Raw genomic sequence first — 17905 nt, forward strand, 5'->3', positions numbered from 1 at the left:
AGAGAAGATAAAAATACTTTTTTTCTTCAATTTCTTTCTCAAGAAAAGCTCTATTAACGTTCATGGTAACAATAGGATAGCATCTCCACTAACCAAAAAAGCAGATACACAACTACAAATGAACCCTAGGGATCAAAATTAAAAAGGAAAAAAAAAATTGAACATTAATTTTATTCTCTGACGTGAGCTATATTATATGTTCCTCCTAAAGATTACTATCTAGCCGACTAGCCCATTGACTAGTACTAACATGAGGGCAGGACATTAATACAAAGCCACCAGTTATACTAATAACAATCATGATCTTTTCATTGTCAATCCACTGGGGAGGAACCTTACACAACTACACTGTTTTAATTTGGCAACAGCTTCCTGCGACTTACCAAGAGCGAGATCAACATAAACTGCAGTCAAAGTGGCTTCTGGACTGTTCGGCATAATCGATAATGCTTCTGATACAAACTGTTGTGCCTCTTCAAAATTTCCTTGTAAAGCCGAAACAGTGGCAAAATTTGCAAGGAGGACGGCCCGTGCTTCCTCTGGTCTTAGGAACTTGATGTGATGAGCATCCTCCTGAGATGAATTATTAGCAGTCGTCGATCCTCCGTTTGCGCCTTCAAGATCAGCAGTCCCATCTATTCGCCATAGTTCACAGTCCTCCTGACTGAATGGCAATTTGAAATCAATCCCTTCGAATACATAGTATAATAAATGGTCGGCAGCTTCTTTTGTTCTATTTAGCAAGCAAAGAGCCTCTGCAGCATAAACGTGGCCTAAGAATGTATAAACTTTATTACTTTCTTGAAGCTCCACAAGAGACCTTGCAATTGTCAGAGATCTCAACGGGTTTCCAAGTTTCAACTCCACATAAGCCAGGTTTGCAAGAAGTGCTTGCTTAATCAACAGGTTTTCTCTCCGAGAAATTTCATCATAATAGGAGAGGGAGTTTTGCACAAGTTCCTGAATAGTAGCACCTTTTTGTTCCTTTGCATCACCGTTTGCAGTTACCTGACTTGAGCCTAGAGTTGAGGCGGAGGCCTTGGAATCAATACAATGTAAGTTCTTATAATTTCTCCTTGAAGTCGCTACTTCACTTGAATCTCTCTCCTCCAAGGAAGAATTGGAGGACAAGACAGAATGCAAAAAGCTTGTCTCAGAATGGTTTAACAAGTACAGGGCATTAGAGAGACATTGCCGAGCAAGAGAAATTGACAGCTTAGGTTGTCCTTCGCTGCTGAAATGCCCATCTTCTCTTCCAGAGGAATATGCACATCCGTTTTTCGAAATTCCATCTCCCAATACAAGCTGCCTCCATTTTCCTGTTCCAACAACATGAACCTTGATATCTGATCTATCGGAATCTGCAAGGTTGTCCTTTAGAAGCCCCTTCTCTGAAGCCATTAAGCAGCATTCGGCAAGACGGAGCCACAGCAGAGGACGGTTATAGAAAATCAAACTGGCTTTTTGAAAGCATCGAGCAGCAAGAAGTGGTTTTCCACAAGCCAAGTACTGAACACCACAATTATAGATGATAAGAAGAGAGTTGTCCTGTGAAACAGTAGTTGGTTTTCTATCCTTCCAGAGAGCTGTACTATTAGATACAGCTTTGGAAAAGAATACTGTTGATGAATGATACTTCCCAAGTTGGTTATATATGCAGCCAAGGTTGTTGTTTAACATGCTTGAGATCCCCATGTCTGTCCGGTTACTTGAAGCCAGTAGTAGCTTCATGGCCTTACGATGGTTGCCACGGGCATATTCAAGTTCAGCCTTCAAGAGAAGAGCCATGGATGAATCTATCCCACGAGCAATGTTCATGGCATGCTTTGCTTCACGCTTCGCTTGCTTTAAATTTCTAGTGAGAAGAAGAAAGCGAACCTTATATAGCTGCAATTTAAGCTTGAGATCAACTGTAGATAAAGATCGATCAATTGGGATCCTTAAAAGAACGTTCGAAGATGAAAAACCAGTCTGTGTTGCTGGATTCTGTCCACCAATATCCAGTGTTGATAACATAGACTCGTACTCAAATGTCTCTTCTGACAAAGTTCTCGATAGAGCATTTTCCGATGCATTGACACTTGCAGCTAAATCTGAATTGGAAGATTCAAAGGCAGAAGCATTGGTAGGAATGGATGAAGATTTTGCAACCACGTTTGTGGATTGTTGTACCCCTGTACCAACATTTTCACTTTGGCTTGTACTGGTAACCCCAAAAGCCTTTTCGAGATAAAGTAGAACATCCTGACAAAAAATACATGAGAACCCCATTTTCAATATATCATCACGCATTTGTCAACAGAACTCAGTTCCACTAAAGACAAAAGAGTCTAGAAACAACATGAGAATATATACACACCAAGAACAGATGGTACAAATTCCTAAAAATACAGATAAGAGAGAAAGCACACCGCATGATATACACAGAAATTACAGCAACCCAACTGTCCCACGGCAGAAGGATAAAACTAACTAATCTCGCAACCATATTACTTAAAACATTTCCTCCTGAATGTAGCATCTGAATCTTATGCTCATGAGATTTTGTGGAGGCAAAAATGTAAAAACAGGTGGCTGAAAGATGGGATTATGAACCCTAGTTACTTTCATTGTCTTGAGAGTGCTAAAGAAAGGAAAAACACTATTCTTGAGGTGCTGTCCGGAGACGGAAATAGCTTACTGACAGAGGGTGGAATTGAATCAGAGGTCGTATCATTTCTACCTACAATCAATCATCGGGATCCCATTTCCCCCAACAGGCATCTGATCTAGAATCCCCTTTGCTGAAACATTGATTCATATGGCTATTAAGGACCTCGGATCGAGTAAATGTCTAGGCCAAATGGTTTGACGACAGAGTTCTATAAAAAAATTGGAACATCCTCAAGGTTAAGATTGTGTCCAAAGATTTTTTTTTTAAGACCAGAATCATTGATGCATGTTTAAAAGAAAACATATATTTATCTTATTCCTAAAAGATCGATGCTCGTATGGTTGGCAATTGTAGACCCATTAGCCTCATCTCTTGTCAATACAAGATCATTGCCAAAAGTTCTCTCAGAGCGTCTGGTGCAATACCAAAAGACTAATTCTTGAATGGAATGATTCTCAAAATGGGAGAGAATGATCTTATTTATAGAGGAAATTAAATATAAGATGTTTAACTAACTATCATAACAACTAACAGTTAGCTAACAATTAGCAATTAACTCACTCCTATCTTTTTTAGCTAGTTATTTTCAAAAGGGCCCTTTAGGCCTTACACCAATCCACCCCTCCCAAATCAAACTCGTTCTCAAGTGAGCTAAGAAGCTAAATGAAAGTCATTCAAGACATAATATAGTTTCAAATCAGCAATATTGAAGACGGGGTTGACATGAAGATCTTCTAGTAGCTCAATTTATTAAGCATTGCTACCGTATTTTGCTAGTACTTTACATGGTCCAATCTGTCTATCCTTCAATTTATTATAATTTTCAGTGAGAAATTGGTTTTTGCGTAAATGAACCATCACAAGATCTCCTTCAAATGTTACTTCTCTTCTTGACTTATCCTTGGCTTCTTTGTACGACAAAGTTTGTTTTTTCTAAGTGATCGTGGACTTTCTTGTGTAGTTCTTGTATTCTTTCCACCATATTTTCAGCTTCACTACTTACATCCACAAAGGAGGGTAAGTTGGCAAGGTCAAATATGAGTTTTGGAATTTGAGTATATACTACTTATAACGGGCATCTTCCAAATGATTTGTTCTTCATATTGTTAAAGGCAAACTCGGCTTGTGCAAGGGCTAAGTCCCATTGTTTAGGTCTTGAGCCACTTAAAGTATAAGGTTTTCCAATGTTCTGTTGGTTACCTCCGTTTGACTGTCTGTTTGTAGATGAGAAGTAGTACTAAATTTCAATGTAGTTCAAACTTCTTCCATAGAACATGCCAAAAATGGCTAAGGAACTTGACATCTCTATCCGAAACGATGGATTTAGGCACTCCATGAAGTCTAACAACTTCTCTAAAGAAGAGGTTAGCAATGTAGACCGCATCATTCATTTTTTTGCAACCTAGAAAATGAGATATCTTGTTGAAACAATCAATAAGTACCAGAACTGCATCATATCCCCATTGTGTTTTAGGAAGTTCAAGTACAAAATCAACTGATAAGTCTTCCCAAATGGTTGTGGGTGTAGGTAAAGGTGTGTGTAAGCTGGCATTTGTGGAAGTCCCTTGGCTCTTTGGCATATGGCACATCTACAATATAAAAATCTTCTAAATTTATGTGATTAGTGCAACTGTACCATACCTTCCCAAAGTCTAAATCTTCTTCATATAGTTATGAAAGGTGGTTGAATGCAATCACTTTGGTTGATAGAATGGTTAGCAAAGAACTCTTTCGACTCAAATCGGCAACCTTGTTTTCTTTGTCGGCTTGATGCTTAATAACAAAATCAAACTGTTGGATGTATGAAATCCACTCGCATGCATTCGGTTTATATTTTTTTGAGCTTGCAAGTATTTTAATGAGAAGTGACCGGTCAACAAGAGAACTTCTTGGATAGTAAGTATCGCTCCCATTGTTTTAATGCTTGGACAAGAGCATATAGCTCTTGTTCATAAGTACTCCAAGTTTGCCTCGAGGTGCTGAGCTTCTCGCTAAAATATTCTATTGGATGGCCTTGCTGAGACAAGACACCACTAATCCCCATGACACATGCGTCAACTATTACTTCGAATGGAGCTGAAAAATCTGGTAACTTCAAAACAAGGTTGGTGCTCAGATTCTTTTTAATACAAACAAAGCTGGTTTGTTGCTTTTCACCCCATATAAAGATGTGACTTTCTTCAAACAATTAATTATTGGTGTTGTTAATGAAGTTTTTAATAAACTTCCTATAAAATGATGCCAAGCCAAGGAAAGCTTGGATGTCTTTCATTGTTGATGGAGTTAGCCAATGAGTGATTGCTTCAATCTTCTTTGGATTAACTTTGATTTGATTTGGCCAATAGGAAGCCAAGGAATGCAATCTCCTTCACAAGAAAAAAACACTTCTCGTTATTGTCTTTGGATTAACTTTGATTTGATTTTGGCCAATAGGAGGATCAATGTTCCTTAAAGCTATAGATTACTCAGGCAAGACTAAAGATAAATACTTCATAGCAAATTTGATGAAAGAAGTTATAAATGAGGTGGGACATGAGAATGTGATTCAAATAATCACTGACAATGCTGTAAATTGTAAGGGTGCAGGACAAATTATTGAATCACATTTCCCCAACATAGTTTGGACACCTTGTGTAGTTCATACTCTCAATCTAGCTTTGAAGAATATTTGTGCTGCAAGAAATATTGATAGTAATCAACATGTATTTGCAGAGTGTAGTTGGATTTCTGAAATTTCAGATGATGTTATGTTAGTCAAGCACTTTATCATGAACCATTCTACAAGGCTTGCTATGTTCAATGAGTTTGTGTCTTTGAAGTTACTTGCAAGTAGCAGAAACACAATTTGCATCTACCATCATCATGCTTAGAAGATTTAAACTCATTAAGGGTGGTTTGCAAACAATGGTTATCAGTGATAAATGGGGATGCTATAGAGAAGATGAATGGTGAAAGCAAGATGTGTAAAGGAGTTGGTACTTAATGATATTTGGTGGGATAAGATTGATTATATTCTTTCTTTTACTGCTCCTATTTATAATATGATCAGAGATTATGATACGGACAAACCTTGCCTCCATTTGGTATATGATACGCGGGGCACCATGATTGAAAAAGTGAAAGTGGAGTACATATATCTATAGACATGAAGGAAAGCATGCAGATGAATCCCATCTTTTTATGAAGTGGTACATCAAATTTTGATTGATCGTTGGAATAAAAATAACACTCATCTCCATTGTTTGGCATATTCTCTAAATCTAAGGTATTCTAAGACATCTTAGATCTTTATTTTATATTTTCAATTCCTAAGCACACACTAAAGTTAGGTATATTTTGTAATTTTATTTAGGTATTATAGTGCATAATGGCTTGAAGAAGACAAGACTCGATTCCCACCACATAAAGACTTTAGAAGTATCAAGAGAGAGGATGAAGTGTATCAGGAGATATTTTAGTTCAAAGGATGAGCGCACAAGAGTGAACATTGAATTTGCCAATTTCTCTACAATGTCTGCAGAGTTTGCTAAACATGATTCCATACGTGACAGATATAATATGCCTCCGAAGAGTTGGTGGGCATCCATGGTGCCTTTACTCCAACTTTACAGTCACTAGCTATGAAGTTACTTGTTCAACCTTCATCTTCCTCGTGTTCAGCGAAATTGGAGTACATATTCATTTGTGCACTCCATGAGAAGGAACAAGATGACACCACAACGTGCAAAAGACTTGGTGTACATCCATAGCAATCTACATCTTTTATCAAGAACTCCTAAATATTTCAAAGGAGAGACGAAAATGTAGGACATTGCTGGAGATTCATTTGATTCATTTGAAGATGCGAGAATGCTTGAAGTAGCTAATTTATCTTTGGACTAACCAGAATTGGAAGTTATAGTTTTACTGATGATAGTGATCAGAATGAAGCTTCGAGTAGTTAAGAGGACATTGGACAAGAATGAAGAAAATATGTAGAAGGCTTAACTTCTTTGATTCTATTTTGTGGTTTTATAACTTTTCTGGTGTTGAACTAATTACTGTTATGACTTATGACATTGGACCGTTAGTCTCTTATCTATTATCATCATTTTCATAAATTGCATGGTTGTTAATGATGTCTTTAAATGGAATATTTCACAATGTGTTTATTGCACGACATATATTTAATTTTTTTAATAAAAAAAAATGTGTCCCTAACGTGAAGTGTCCTACTTTTTTGAAAATCGACGTGCCACTGTGTCAGTGTCGCTGTGTCGCGTGTCAATGTCCATGTTTCTTAGGTTTTACCTTCTCTTTGATGTCCATTCTCAGCCCACTAATGAATCGTGCTATCAAGTGTTGTTCGTTTTTCAACCAAATTAGTTCTTGCTCCCAAACGATGGAACTCTTCCATGAAATCAGCTATTGTCCGAGGGCCTTATCTACAATTTTGGTACTAATTGTACAGTGTTTGCTCGTAACTAGGAGGAAGAAATCTTTCTTTCATCAACCGTTTCATCTTCTTCCACGTTCGGTTAGGCCTCTTGCCTTGTCTTTGCCGATTTACTTCCAATTGATCCCACCACGCAGATGCTCCTCTTTTCAACTTGAAGGCAACCAATTGAACCTTCTTGTGATTCGGTGTATTCATGTAATCAAAGAAATTCTCCGTGTTCTTGATCCAATCAAGAAATGTTTCAATGTCACACTTACCATTATAAAACGGCAAGTTTAGCTTCATTTTGAAGTAGCTAGTTTATCTTTGGACGAACCAGAATTGGAAGCTATAGTTTTTACTGATGATGGTGATCAAAATGAAGCTTCGAGTAGTTAAGAGGGCATTGGACAAGAATGAAGAAAATATGTAGAAGGCTTGACTTCTTTGATTCTATTTTGTGGTTTTGTAACTTTTGTGGTGTTGAACTAATTACTAAAACTTGTTATGACTTATGACATTGGACTGTTAGTCATCTTATCTATTATCATCATTTTCATGAATTGTATGGTTGTTAATGAAGTCTTTAAATGGAATATTTCACAATGTGTTTATTGCACGACATATATTTAATTTTTTTAATAAAAAAAAACGTGTTCCCGACGTGTCGTGTCCTACTTTTTTGAAAATCGGCGTGTCACCGTGTCGATGTCCATGCTTCTTAGGTTTTACCTTCTCTTTGATGTCCATTCTCAGCCCACTAATGAACCATGCTATCAAGTGTTGTTCGTTTTCAGCCAAATTAGTTCTTGTTCCCAAACGATGGAACTCTTCCATGAAATCAGCTACTGTTTGAGGACCTTATCTACAAGTTTGGTACTGATTGTACAGTGTTTGCTCGTAACTGGGAGGAAAAAATCTTTCTTTCATCAACCGTTTCATCTTCTTCCACGTTCGGATATGCCTCTTGCCTTGTCTTTGCCGATTTACTTCCAATTGATCCCACCACACGGATGCTCCTCTTTTCAACTTGAAGGCAACCAATCAAACCTTCTTGTGATCCGGTGTATTCATGTAACCAAAGAAATTCTCCGTGTTCTTAATCCAATCAAGAAATGTTTCAATGTCACACTTAGCATTATAAAACGGCAAGTCTATCTTCATTTTGAAGTCATATGGATCACCTCTAGCTTCATATCTTCCTTCTCGGTCCCTTCTTGCATCAAAATATTCTTCTTCTGGATCATTTTCACTCGAAGAATCCCAATCTGGTCTTCTTGGGATCTTTCTTAAACATGTGGTCGTCCTCTTGGGTTTTCTTGGAGATGCCTATGCATTCTTGAAACCCTTTCTTGATGAATTTCTTGCTGAGATTGAAAGTTTCTTGGCTGTCCAGCTCCACGTTTTCCTCTTCTTCCCCAATTTTGATTGAACATTGGAGCATCTTCTTCAATTTGGGTCAGTGCCACTAAAGCATCCATCCTTCTCACAAGTGTTGCCACCATTTCTTGACGGTAGTTCATCGAACCAAGAATTCCCTCCAATGAGTCTTCAACGGACAGCAAGCGTCTCGTTGTAGTTTTTGGAGAGAGGGTGGGGGTTTCTTCCCCCTCTTGAATCTCCACCAATCGGCTTATTGGCTTTTCTTCCGGCCATTGATCCCCAAATCTTGGATTGCTTTGATACTAAATTTGGTGCAATACTTAGATTAATTCTTGAATGAAATGATTCTCTCTCAAAATGGGAAAGAAGGATTTTATTTATAGAGAAAATTAGTTACAAGATGTTTAACTATCATAACAACTAACAATTAGCTAACAATTAGCATTAATTAACCCCTATCTTTTTTAGCTAGTTATTTACAAAAAAGCCCTTTCAGCCTTACACTAGCGCCTCAAAAAGACCCTACCCTCCACCATTACTAAATTCCAGTCAGCATTTGTGGAAGGTAGACAAATCCTTGATGCATCATTAATTGCCAATGAAGTCATTGAAGATTGTGCCAGAAAAAAGAAACACAACGTGGTGGTTAAACTAGACATTGAGAGAGCATTTGATAAAGTGGACTAGGAATTCCTCGATCTCATCCTCAAGGATAAAGGCTTTGGTACAAAATGGCAAAAAATGGATAAAGGGTTGTATGTCCTCGGCAAACTTCTCTATCACCATTAATGGCCATCCGTTAGACCACCAATATTATTACAAAATCATCGGAGGGGTAAAAAGGGACTCGAAAATGTAGTGGGTAGTGTGGCTTCATCATCCAATAGTTTTTTTTTTTAATAGAAGCTTCATCATCCAATAGTGAACGAGTGGGCCCCAAGGTTAGTTAGGGGAAGGAGAGAATATTTGTGAGAGGGGGAAACGGAAGGGAATCAGTTTTCATTTTCAGTTTAGAGTCGTCTTTCGAGGGTGGGAGAATCAAATCTTAGCTTCCAAGAGAGGCTAAGGGTTGTAACTAGCCTTAGGGCTTCTTTTCTCAGTTTGAATAATACTCCTAGAGATCGGTTCTTATCAAATTGGTACCAAAGTACAACAATCTAGGGAAATTTGGAAAGATGGCTTAGAAGAGAATGGAAGAACGTCTTGACACAATGGATCAAGAACTAACAAGACTTCGTAAAAGTTACCGAGGAATTGGTTCAAAGTCAACCGATATTTCAATATTCATAAGTTGATGGAGTTGGAGTGGTTGACATCAGTTTTGAAGGAATCGCACTATATTGGTGTCATTCTAAAGAAGAGCGAGAGTCGTTCAAAGATTGGAAGGAGTTAAAGACAAGATTGTTGGAGCGATTGTGATAGTCCAGAAAAGGGGTTGTGTATAGTCAATTTCTTGCAATTAAGTAGGAGACGATAGTAGAAGAGTATCGAGATCTTGTCGATGAGCTTGTGGCGCCAATATCACAGCTTTCTGGTCAAGTATTGGAAGAGACATTCATGAATGGGCTCGTGTCGTGGATCAAGGCAGAAGTGGAGTGTTGGGAGCCCAGTGGGCTTGCGAGTGTGATGAAGCTAGCCCTTAATAGAGAATATGGAGTTAACGAAAGCAGAAGCAGGCCTCTATGGACATACAGTAGGTAAGGCCCAATCCCAAACTACTATGGTTAAAAATATTGTTCCAATTGCAGCAAAAGAAGGTGTGAAGACGAACGAGGTAGTGACGATGAGGACGTCTACACTGCGAGGTATTTCGACGATGGGAAACAAAAGAGAAAGGCCATCGAAAATGATTGTCGGACGCAGAGTTTCAAACTAGGAAGGAGAAGAGTTTATGTTTCCGTTGCAACGAATGATACTTTGCAGGCCATAAGTGTATGGTGCGAGATCAGAAGGAGTTGCATATTTTGTTGGTGCATGAGAACAATGAAGAGTGGGAAGTATTTCAATACGAGAATGAACTAGTGGAGCCGATTGAGCTTAAGGAAGTTAAAATGGAACCAATAGTAGAGTTATCTTTGATTTTAGCCGTGGGGTTGATGAATTCAAGAACTATGAAGTTGAGAGGGTCACAGTCAAATAGTAGGGGGTGACTGTTGCTAATCAACAGTGGGGCAACACATAATTTCATATTGACTAACTAATCTTGTAATTGGGGTGAAATTGAATTAGAGTTTGCATCATTTCTACCTTCAATCAATCATTGGGAGCCCATTTCCCCCAACAAGCATCTAACCTAGAATCCCCCTTCATTGAAACAGAGATTCATATGGCTATTAAGGACCTCGGATCTAGTAAATCTCCAGGCCCAAATGGTTTGACGACAAAGTTCTATAAAAAAAATATATATTGAAACATCCTCAAGGGACATTAAGAGTGTGTTTCAAGATTTTTTTAAGAATGCATGTTCAAACATAACATATTGCCTTATTCCTAAGAAGATTGATGTCGTATGGTTGGCAATTACAAACCCATTAGCCACATCTCTTGTCAATACAATACAAGATCATTGCCAAGAGTTCTCTTAGATGGCCTTTAAAGACCCTGCCCTGCACCATTCCTAAATTCCAATCAGCATTTGTGGAAGGTAGACAAATCCTTGATGGATCATTAATTGCCAATTAAGTCATTGAAGATTGTGCTTAGTGGTTAAACTAGACACTGAGAGAGCATTTGATAAGGTGGACTAGGAATTCCTCAATCTCATCCTCAAGGATAAAGACTTTGGTGCAAAATGGCAAAAAAATGGACAAAGGGTGGTGTGTCCTCATCAAACTTCTCTATCATCATTAATGGGCATCCTAGGGGAAAGATTCGTGCCACAAAGGGCCTTAGACAAGGTGATCTATTATCTCCCTTCCTTTTCGTAGTTATGATGGATTGTTTTAGTAGAATGTTGATTTGGGTCAGTGATAAAGGGATATGTTGGAAGAAGCTCTTTTTGGGTCCACACCTCCTTTTTGCTCATGATAGTTGATACACTTTTGATGATGAATCACTTTTCAAAGTTGGATGCACTTGCTTCTAAAATATTGTTTGGCCTTGTTAACTATTTTGAGAAGACTTCAAGCTTGAATGTCACCCATGACAAATCAGAGATTGCGGGCATTAACTCTACACAAGAAGTTATTGAATTGATTTCTTGCAAATATGGTTGCAAAATGGGCCATTGCAATTATCTCGATTTGCCTCTTTTTGACAAGCCAAGGATTTTATCTTTTTGGAATCCTATCATTGAGAAAATTGAAAGAAGACTTCTATCTTGGAGCCAACACATTTTATGAAGCATAGATATGGATACAAATTCGAGTTACAGATACGATAAGATGAGGCAATACACCAATTTCTAGGGAGGGGTAGATCGGAGTGACGAAAGGCTAAAATCTCAGTGGATCGTGCCAGCAAGGCCACTCTGCCACTTAAATATTCTGTCGCGTATTTAAGTCGTCTACAAAGGATTCTACCCATCGTTCGGTGAGGAATTACGTTACAAGGCAGCCCCCACAACACATCTGCCGCGAGGGTTTAGCCAACGACACGTGCCTTTGGGGGCCAGAAGACCCCCACTGCTAGTCGGCAATACGCCAATTTCTAAAAAATTAAAATACAGATACGTTGAGGATACGTTATTTTTTTATATTTTTTTTTGTTATATGTAAATTTAGCATCGAGATACCAAGTAACTACGTGATGATAATGCATAATTAATTTGTTGTAATACTAAATTTAAGTTCAATTAAAGGAGATTTAAAAAGAGCGAAAAAAGAGAGAGGGAAAAGATTAAAAAAAAAAAAAAACTTGGTGAAGGCCAGTGTCACCCACTAGCCACTAGCGATGGCGACAAGGCTGAATTGTGGTGGATGGTCAGCAACAGGCGTAGGGATGACCCTAAAAGCAATGACAATGAGGATGAAAGGGGCTAAGGGTGAAAAGAGGATTATTTTGAAACAAGCTTTCTCTCTCCTTCGGATGGTTCACTAGTATCCCCAATGAGCTTAGCCTCACATACGCCCTCATCTAGCACTCATTCATGGATGAAAAGAGGATTATTTGGACGATTTGATTAGAGCTTTCTTATGGATTTATGGATTAAATGGTTGGAAAGGAACAACCACCTCTTCAATCAAAAGGGAAGATCTTTTGACAACCTTATGGGAAATATTATCTACCTTGCTATGTCTTGGTGCAAATGTACATCTTTCTTTAGTTCTTTTAATCTTACATCTACTTTTACCAATTGGAGAAATCTCTTGTAACTTTGTTGGCTTGGATATTGCCCTTCTCTTGTAAAGTTCATACATTATATAAATAAAAACTTTGGAACATGCTTTGTAAATTAAGATTTAATTACAAGAATTGGTAAACCTACGACCAACTGTAATTCTCCTACATTATAGGACAAGTTAGCAAGTTCTAGAAACATACTAAAATTTGACACTACAAGACTACTGAAATTTGAATTCTGCCAATAAAGTAAATCAGTTAGTCCGTTGGCTTCAGCTTGGGGTTCTCTGTAACAAGTTCAAGCAACATGCTAAAATTTGAAGTACGTAAGTGAAGTAAATGAAAATCAGTTAGTCCATTGGCTTTGGCTTAGGGTTCTCTGTTCTAGAATTTTCAGTTTCTGTTTTAACATTACTCGGTTGTTTATGTTTTTATCTTGGTTAAAGGTTTAAGTTACTGTTTCGTTTAGTTACTGTTAGTTAAGGAATAAATGCTGCTTTGTAGCCTTTAAATAGGGTCCCTAGGTTGTAAGAGGTATTATTTTCAGATTAATACAATGAATTCTCCCAGTACTGTCTCAAGAAAATTAGTTTACACTAGCAAAATATACAAAACTCTAACATGACTACTTACCGCAGACAATGCTGCATCACGGCAGGCTAATCCAACATCCAGCAGCAAAAAGCAAATATGAAGAGCTGTTGTCTGCATATCAATAGAGTAATTAAAAGAGAATTCCCATCACTAATATAATCAATAAACTCCAGTACCTCATCAATGGGTTCAATATTTTGATATAAGGGTTCAAGAACTGCTAACGCCTTTGTATATTCATGAAGATTGAACCACACGATAGCCTGTAGACAGATATTTTAAATTATCATGATCAAATCAATAATAAAATATTTTTCAACTAACTGGCCAAGACATGCATTGAACTTACAATGTTTAGGATAGCAATGGAGGCATCAAACTCTTCCATGTATACCATATTGGCATTATTTGCAGCAGTCTGGTGAGCAGACACGTTATTTCCTTTAACCAAAGTACTCTTATTTTCAGGGTTAGCATCTGTTTGTTCTCCAGACGAAACTGCAAGGTTTTCACTTCTCTTCTGAACAAGCACATCCACGCGAATTGGCAGAAAGATAAGTATGTGTACATCATCATGCAATGGCCGAAAATACCAAAAAAGTGAATATGGGAGTGTGGGGAGCAGCATTCTCTCGATTCAAAATTTCAGTCAAAGAACTATAAAATGAAGTGATTATAGTATCAAAATAAAAATAAATGTCGATTAGTTTTTTTATCTTTCCTAGGCTTAATAGGATGGCAAATTCTCAAAACCAAAGCTTTAGAAGGCTTTTTCTCTTGAAGAAGCAAGAGGTAAGTCTCAATCCGCAAATATGACTAAAAAATTTTCAGAAATCCTGAAAAATCAAATTTAATCAAATTTAATTAGTATGATTAGGTATTGCTTGATGTTAAGCATTTATCCTTTTTTTTTTTTTGGGTACAATTGGGGTAGAGTGATTCGAACCACGAACCTCGTGGTTTCCAGCACACTCAAATGCCAATTGCTCGGTTTGGCTATGATTAGGTATTGATTGAGAAAATAGTTTATACAAATGTACACAAAAAAAATGTCAATTACTACTCAAACAAAAATTCTAAAAGGATATCCTTGGCATCACTACTATTATTATTAATGGAATTGACTTATACCATAAAGTTTTGTTTCAATGTTTTCAAAGTCCTAGTAGTAAAGGTAGTAATAGTTCAATTCATTACAACTCAAGTCTATAATTTTTAAGAATGAGCCAAAGAAATGTTATTCTTCTAATCACTAAATGAGATGACTTTTAGTTTCAATGTCATTTCACAGAAGCTTAAACCTCTTCTAACAAGAGGTGTAAGCCTCAATGACCATTTAAAACATTACTCAAAACCTATCAATTGTTTCCTTCATTCTACCAGACCCCAAACTGGTTTTTTTTTATGAAGCAGCAATTGAAAGCATTTGAGGGCATACTAAAAAAAGAACAAATCCCTCAAAAGGATACAAAAGGAAAGGAATCCAATTGTGCAAAATAGTATCTACAGAATAGTTACAAAAGATCTTTTAGATCTACCCACGTATAAACATGAAATCTAACAAGAGACCAAACAACACTCAACTTCCCAAACCTCAAAACATTCTATTGCTCCTCTCTCCCCAAAGATCCCACAAGATATCACACACCCCAACAAGCCATAAAAACCGATCTTATTCATAAAAAGAGGGATGGAGGAGGAACTCTCTGATCATATCACTAGTATCCCTATGACAAGTTATCAAGAAGACGTATGTCTAAAACGAAGGAATCCCAAACGGACCTTGCAAACTCACATTTCCAAAGAAAATATCCAGGTCTTCCTCTACCTAAAAGCTTTTAGTTTAGAGTTGACTTCGTAGTTCAAAAAATGTGTATGAGGAATGCGATAACCACAACCTTCTAAGTTCCATCTTCCCTCTCTTTCAGATGAATGAAGATAAACTCCATTCAGAGCTTCAGAGTTCTTCTCACTCCAAAACAACTCTTCCAAAAGGAAGGAAAATAATATAATATTACCAGGAACACAAATTTATTTTGGCAGTTAAGAGGCGTGCATGACTTTGGAACTAACGGCATACCTTGACATTGTTTAATACTTCAAGCAACTTCTTTGGATTGGAACAACCATCCCTCAAGTATTCAGCAATGGCAATATTATGAAGCACCTGAGAAAGGCATCTATAAATGAAATGCTGGCAGATATATACACACACATATATACACACATATTAATAAATTGCCAAATAAAGCATCAAAATTAAAGTACATAGACAGCCAAACTCAATGTAACTAACTTGTTTAGTAACAACAAACAAATGACACCAAGATACCATTAAGCTCCTTATAAAAGATGCAGTCCTAAAGATTGGATTGAAGTCAACATAAACATAGAAAATCACCAGTCACCAAGAATCCAAAGTAAATGTATATCAAGAGACACCCATCAGAATACGTCAAGTTAAAAACTTAAAACAAAATACTGGCAATAGTACCAATTGATTAAATATTGAAAACTAAAGATATCGTTGCCTAAAATTAATGTGGTTAAACAACTCAAAAAATAAGTATGGTAGAGGAATCGCCGCAACCCCCTCCCAAACCTTCCCCACAGCCCAACAAAAACAATAATAAAAGAGTTGTCATAACACCTATCATAATTCATTCTCGGATCCAAAGCCACTCTATAAATATGCAAACCATTGAATACCTATAATTAAGGAACAGGCCAAAGTTGTAGACTGAGCTATTACCAAAATTAATAAAAGAAAAAGGATTTAGTCTTTCTCCTAGAGAAGTAAAATGGATCCAGGTAAAGTACATAAACTGCCAAGGAGTCGAGGATAGCAGTATTGTTGGCGTATGCATGTAACACTTCCACATACTATTATGTGTCTAACGAAGCTGATTTAATTTCATGGCAATATTTTTTTTATATCGATCATCAATAACCAATCAAATTTTGCTTGAGAGCAAAGATCAGGAGTTGGTAAGATAGGTGTGGAATATAATTACCGCCAACCAGATTCCACTCAACACTCTTTTTGCCAACAATGTGAAATCTGAACACAGTTATACTTTTTTAAAAAAATGAAAACAGAACTTTTCATTGATATAATGAAAAAAGCAAAGCTCAAACTACAAAGAGGCATGAACCAAATAAACCACTAAGGATCAGGAAATGCATCCGGATATCTCAACTAAGTTGACACATCCATAGCACTCTCATCCTATCCAATACAAAATGAGATTTCAGAGATTACAATAGATCTAAAATACTTGATTATATAGGCATTCCAATTAAGGCAAGTATCCTGAATAGAATAATCTTCAAAGAGCTTGGATTGCGAACTCCAAAAAGAAGCTAAAAGACGAACTGAACCCCATCTGTTTGACCAATCCTTGTAATTATCATGAAAAATTCTCTGATTACGTTCAAACCAAGCCTCATAAACCAAAGCTTTAACTACATTTGACCATAAAATCTTAGCTCTAGAAGATAAAGAAGGACCAACCATCTAAATGGACAGACTAACAAAAACACCAAATATCTCATTGTCATCAGCACTTGGCAGGTTCATTGTTACATTATTTTTTCTCCACTTTGGATTTTTCATACTTCAAAAATGAAAAGCTCAAGAAATTGAAAGTATGGAATCAGGGGATGGGAATGAGTACAGGCTGTTTAAAAAAACGCAGTATTTTGTAAAACCCATCTTCCTTAAATGATTATGGAGCCTTTAGTGGAGTTGATCAACGATGCTTGTTAGTAAAGCAGCTGGAACCCCAAATATTTTCCAGGCCATCAGTTGCTAGGGAAATTCTATTGGCGACACCTTCACATCAGAGGTTTAGGTAACAATTCCGTGACTAGAAGGATTAACATTCAAATTAACCAGTGACAAACAAAAATGAATAATGTACGGTCAGAAACTACCACCCGAGCCTAAATTCCTGTTAATGATCATAAAACCCAAGGAAAATGATAACATTCACTGAAAATCACCACCCGTTTGCACTTCCTCTCAGAATAACCTAGGCATAATCAAATGATACAATGAAATTCCACATATTTCTAGTATATTATCCTCAAATAATTCAAATCTCGACATTCTCTAAAGCGGGGGAAAAAAGGAACGGAAAAAAAAACGCCCTAAATTATTTCTAAGCTCAACATTTCACATCACTGAATTCAAAAGACTAAACCGCATCTGCACGTATACACACAAAGAATTAACGAAATCGTAGAATAGATTAATTCATTTCTACAGTAAGCTTTAACACTCAACGAAAAAAAAAAACAAAGAAACTAAATTAGATTATGGTGGAAGAAAAATCGAACCTTAGGATCGTCTTCTTTCTTCTGCAACAGCTGGTTCAAGACCTCTACACATCCAGCATACTTGCCCGATTGGAAAAGCGATGCAGCCTCCTTAGCGAGAGCGGCGGTGATGGTAAGTGTACCGTCATCCTCAACGGCCGACGAGGACCCATCTCGATTCGGGGCGGTCGAGGAAGATGAATCTCGAGCGTCCATGAATGGATCCAAATAAAAGAAACAAAATCAAGGGCCAGGTT

At 37.2% G+C, this 17905-nt stretch overlaps 1 protein-coding gene across 1 annotated transcript; it reads right to left on the reverse strand.

Moving 5' to 3' along the window:
* Nucleotides 1-134: 134 nt before the first annotated feature.
* LOC120070940 (CCR4-NOT transcription complex subunit 10) lies at nt 135-17864 on the reverse strand. The gene is made up of 6 exons (XM_039022862.1): nt 17670-17864; nt 15409-15495; nt 13678-13848; nt 13505-13591; nt 13368-13439; nt 135-2244 (listed from the first exon to the last, which is right to left on the reverse strand). Exons 1-6 carry the CDS (start codon nt 17862-17864, stop codon nt 298-300), a joined length of 2559 nt encoding a protein of 852 aa, XP_038878790.1. The 3' UTR covers nt 135-297.
* Nucleotides 17865-17905: the final 41 nt, after the last annotated feature.

The sequence above is a fragment of the Benincasa hispida genome, chromosome 2, assembly GCF_009727055.1.
Source record: "Benincasa hispida cultivar B227 chromosome 2, ASM972705v1, whole genome shotgun sequence".
NCBI classification, from domain to species: Eukaryota; Viridiplantae; Streptophyta; class Magnoliopsida; order Cucurbitales; family Cucurbitaceae; genus Benincasa; species Benincasa hispida.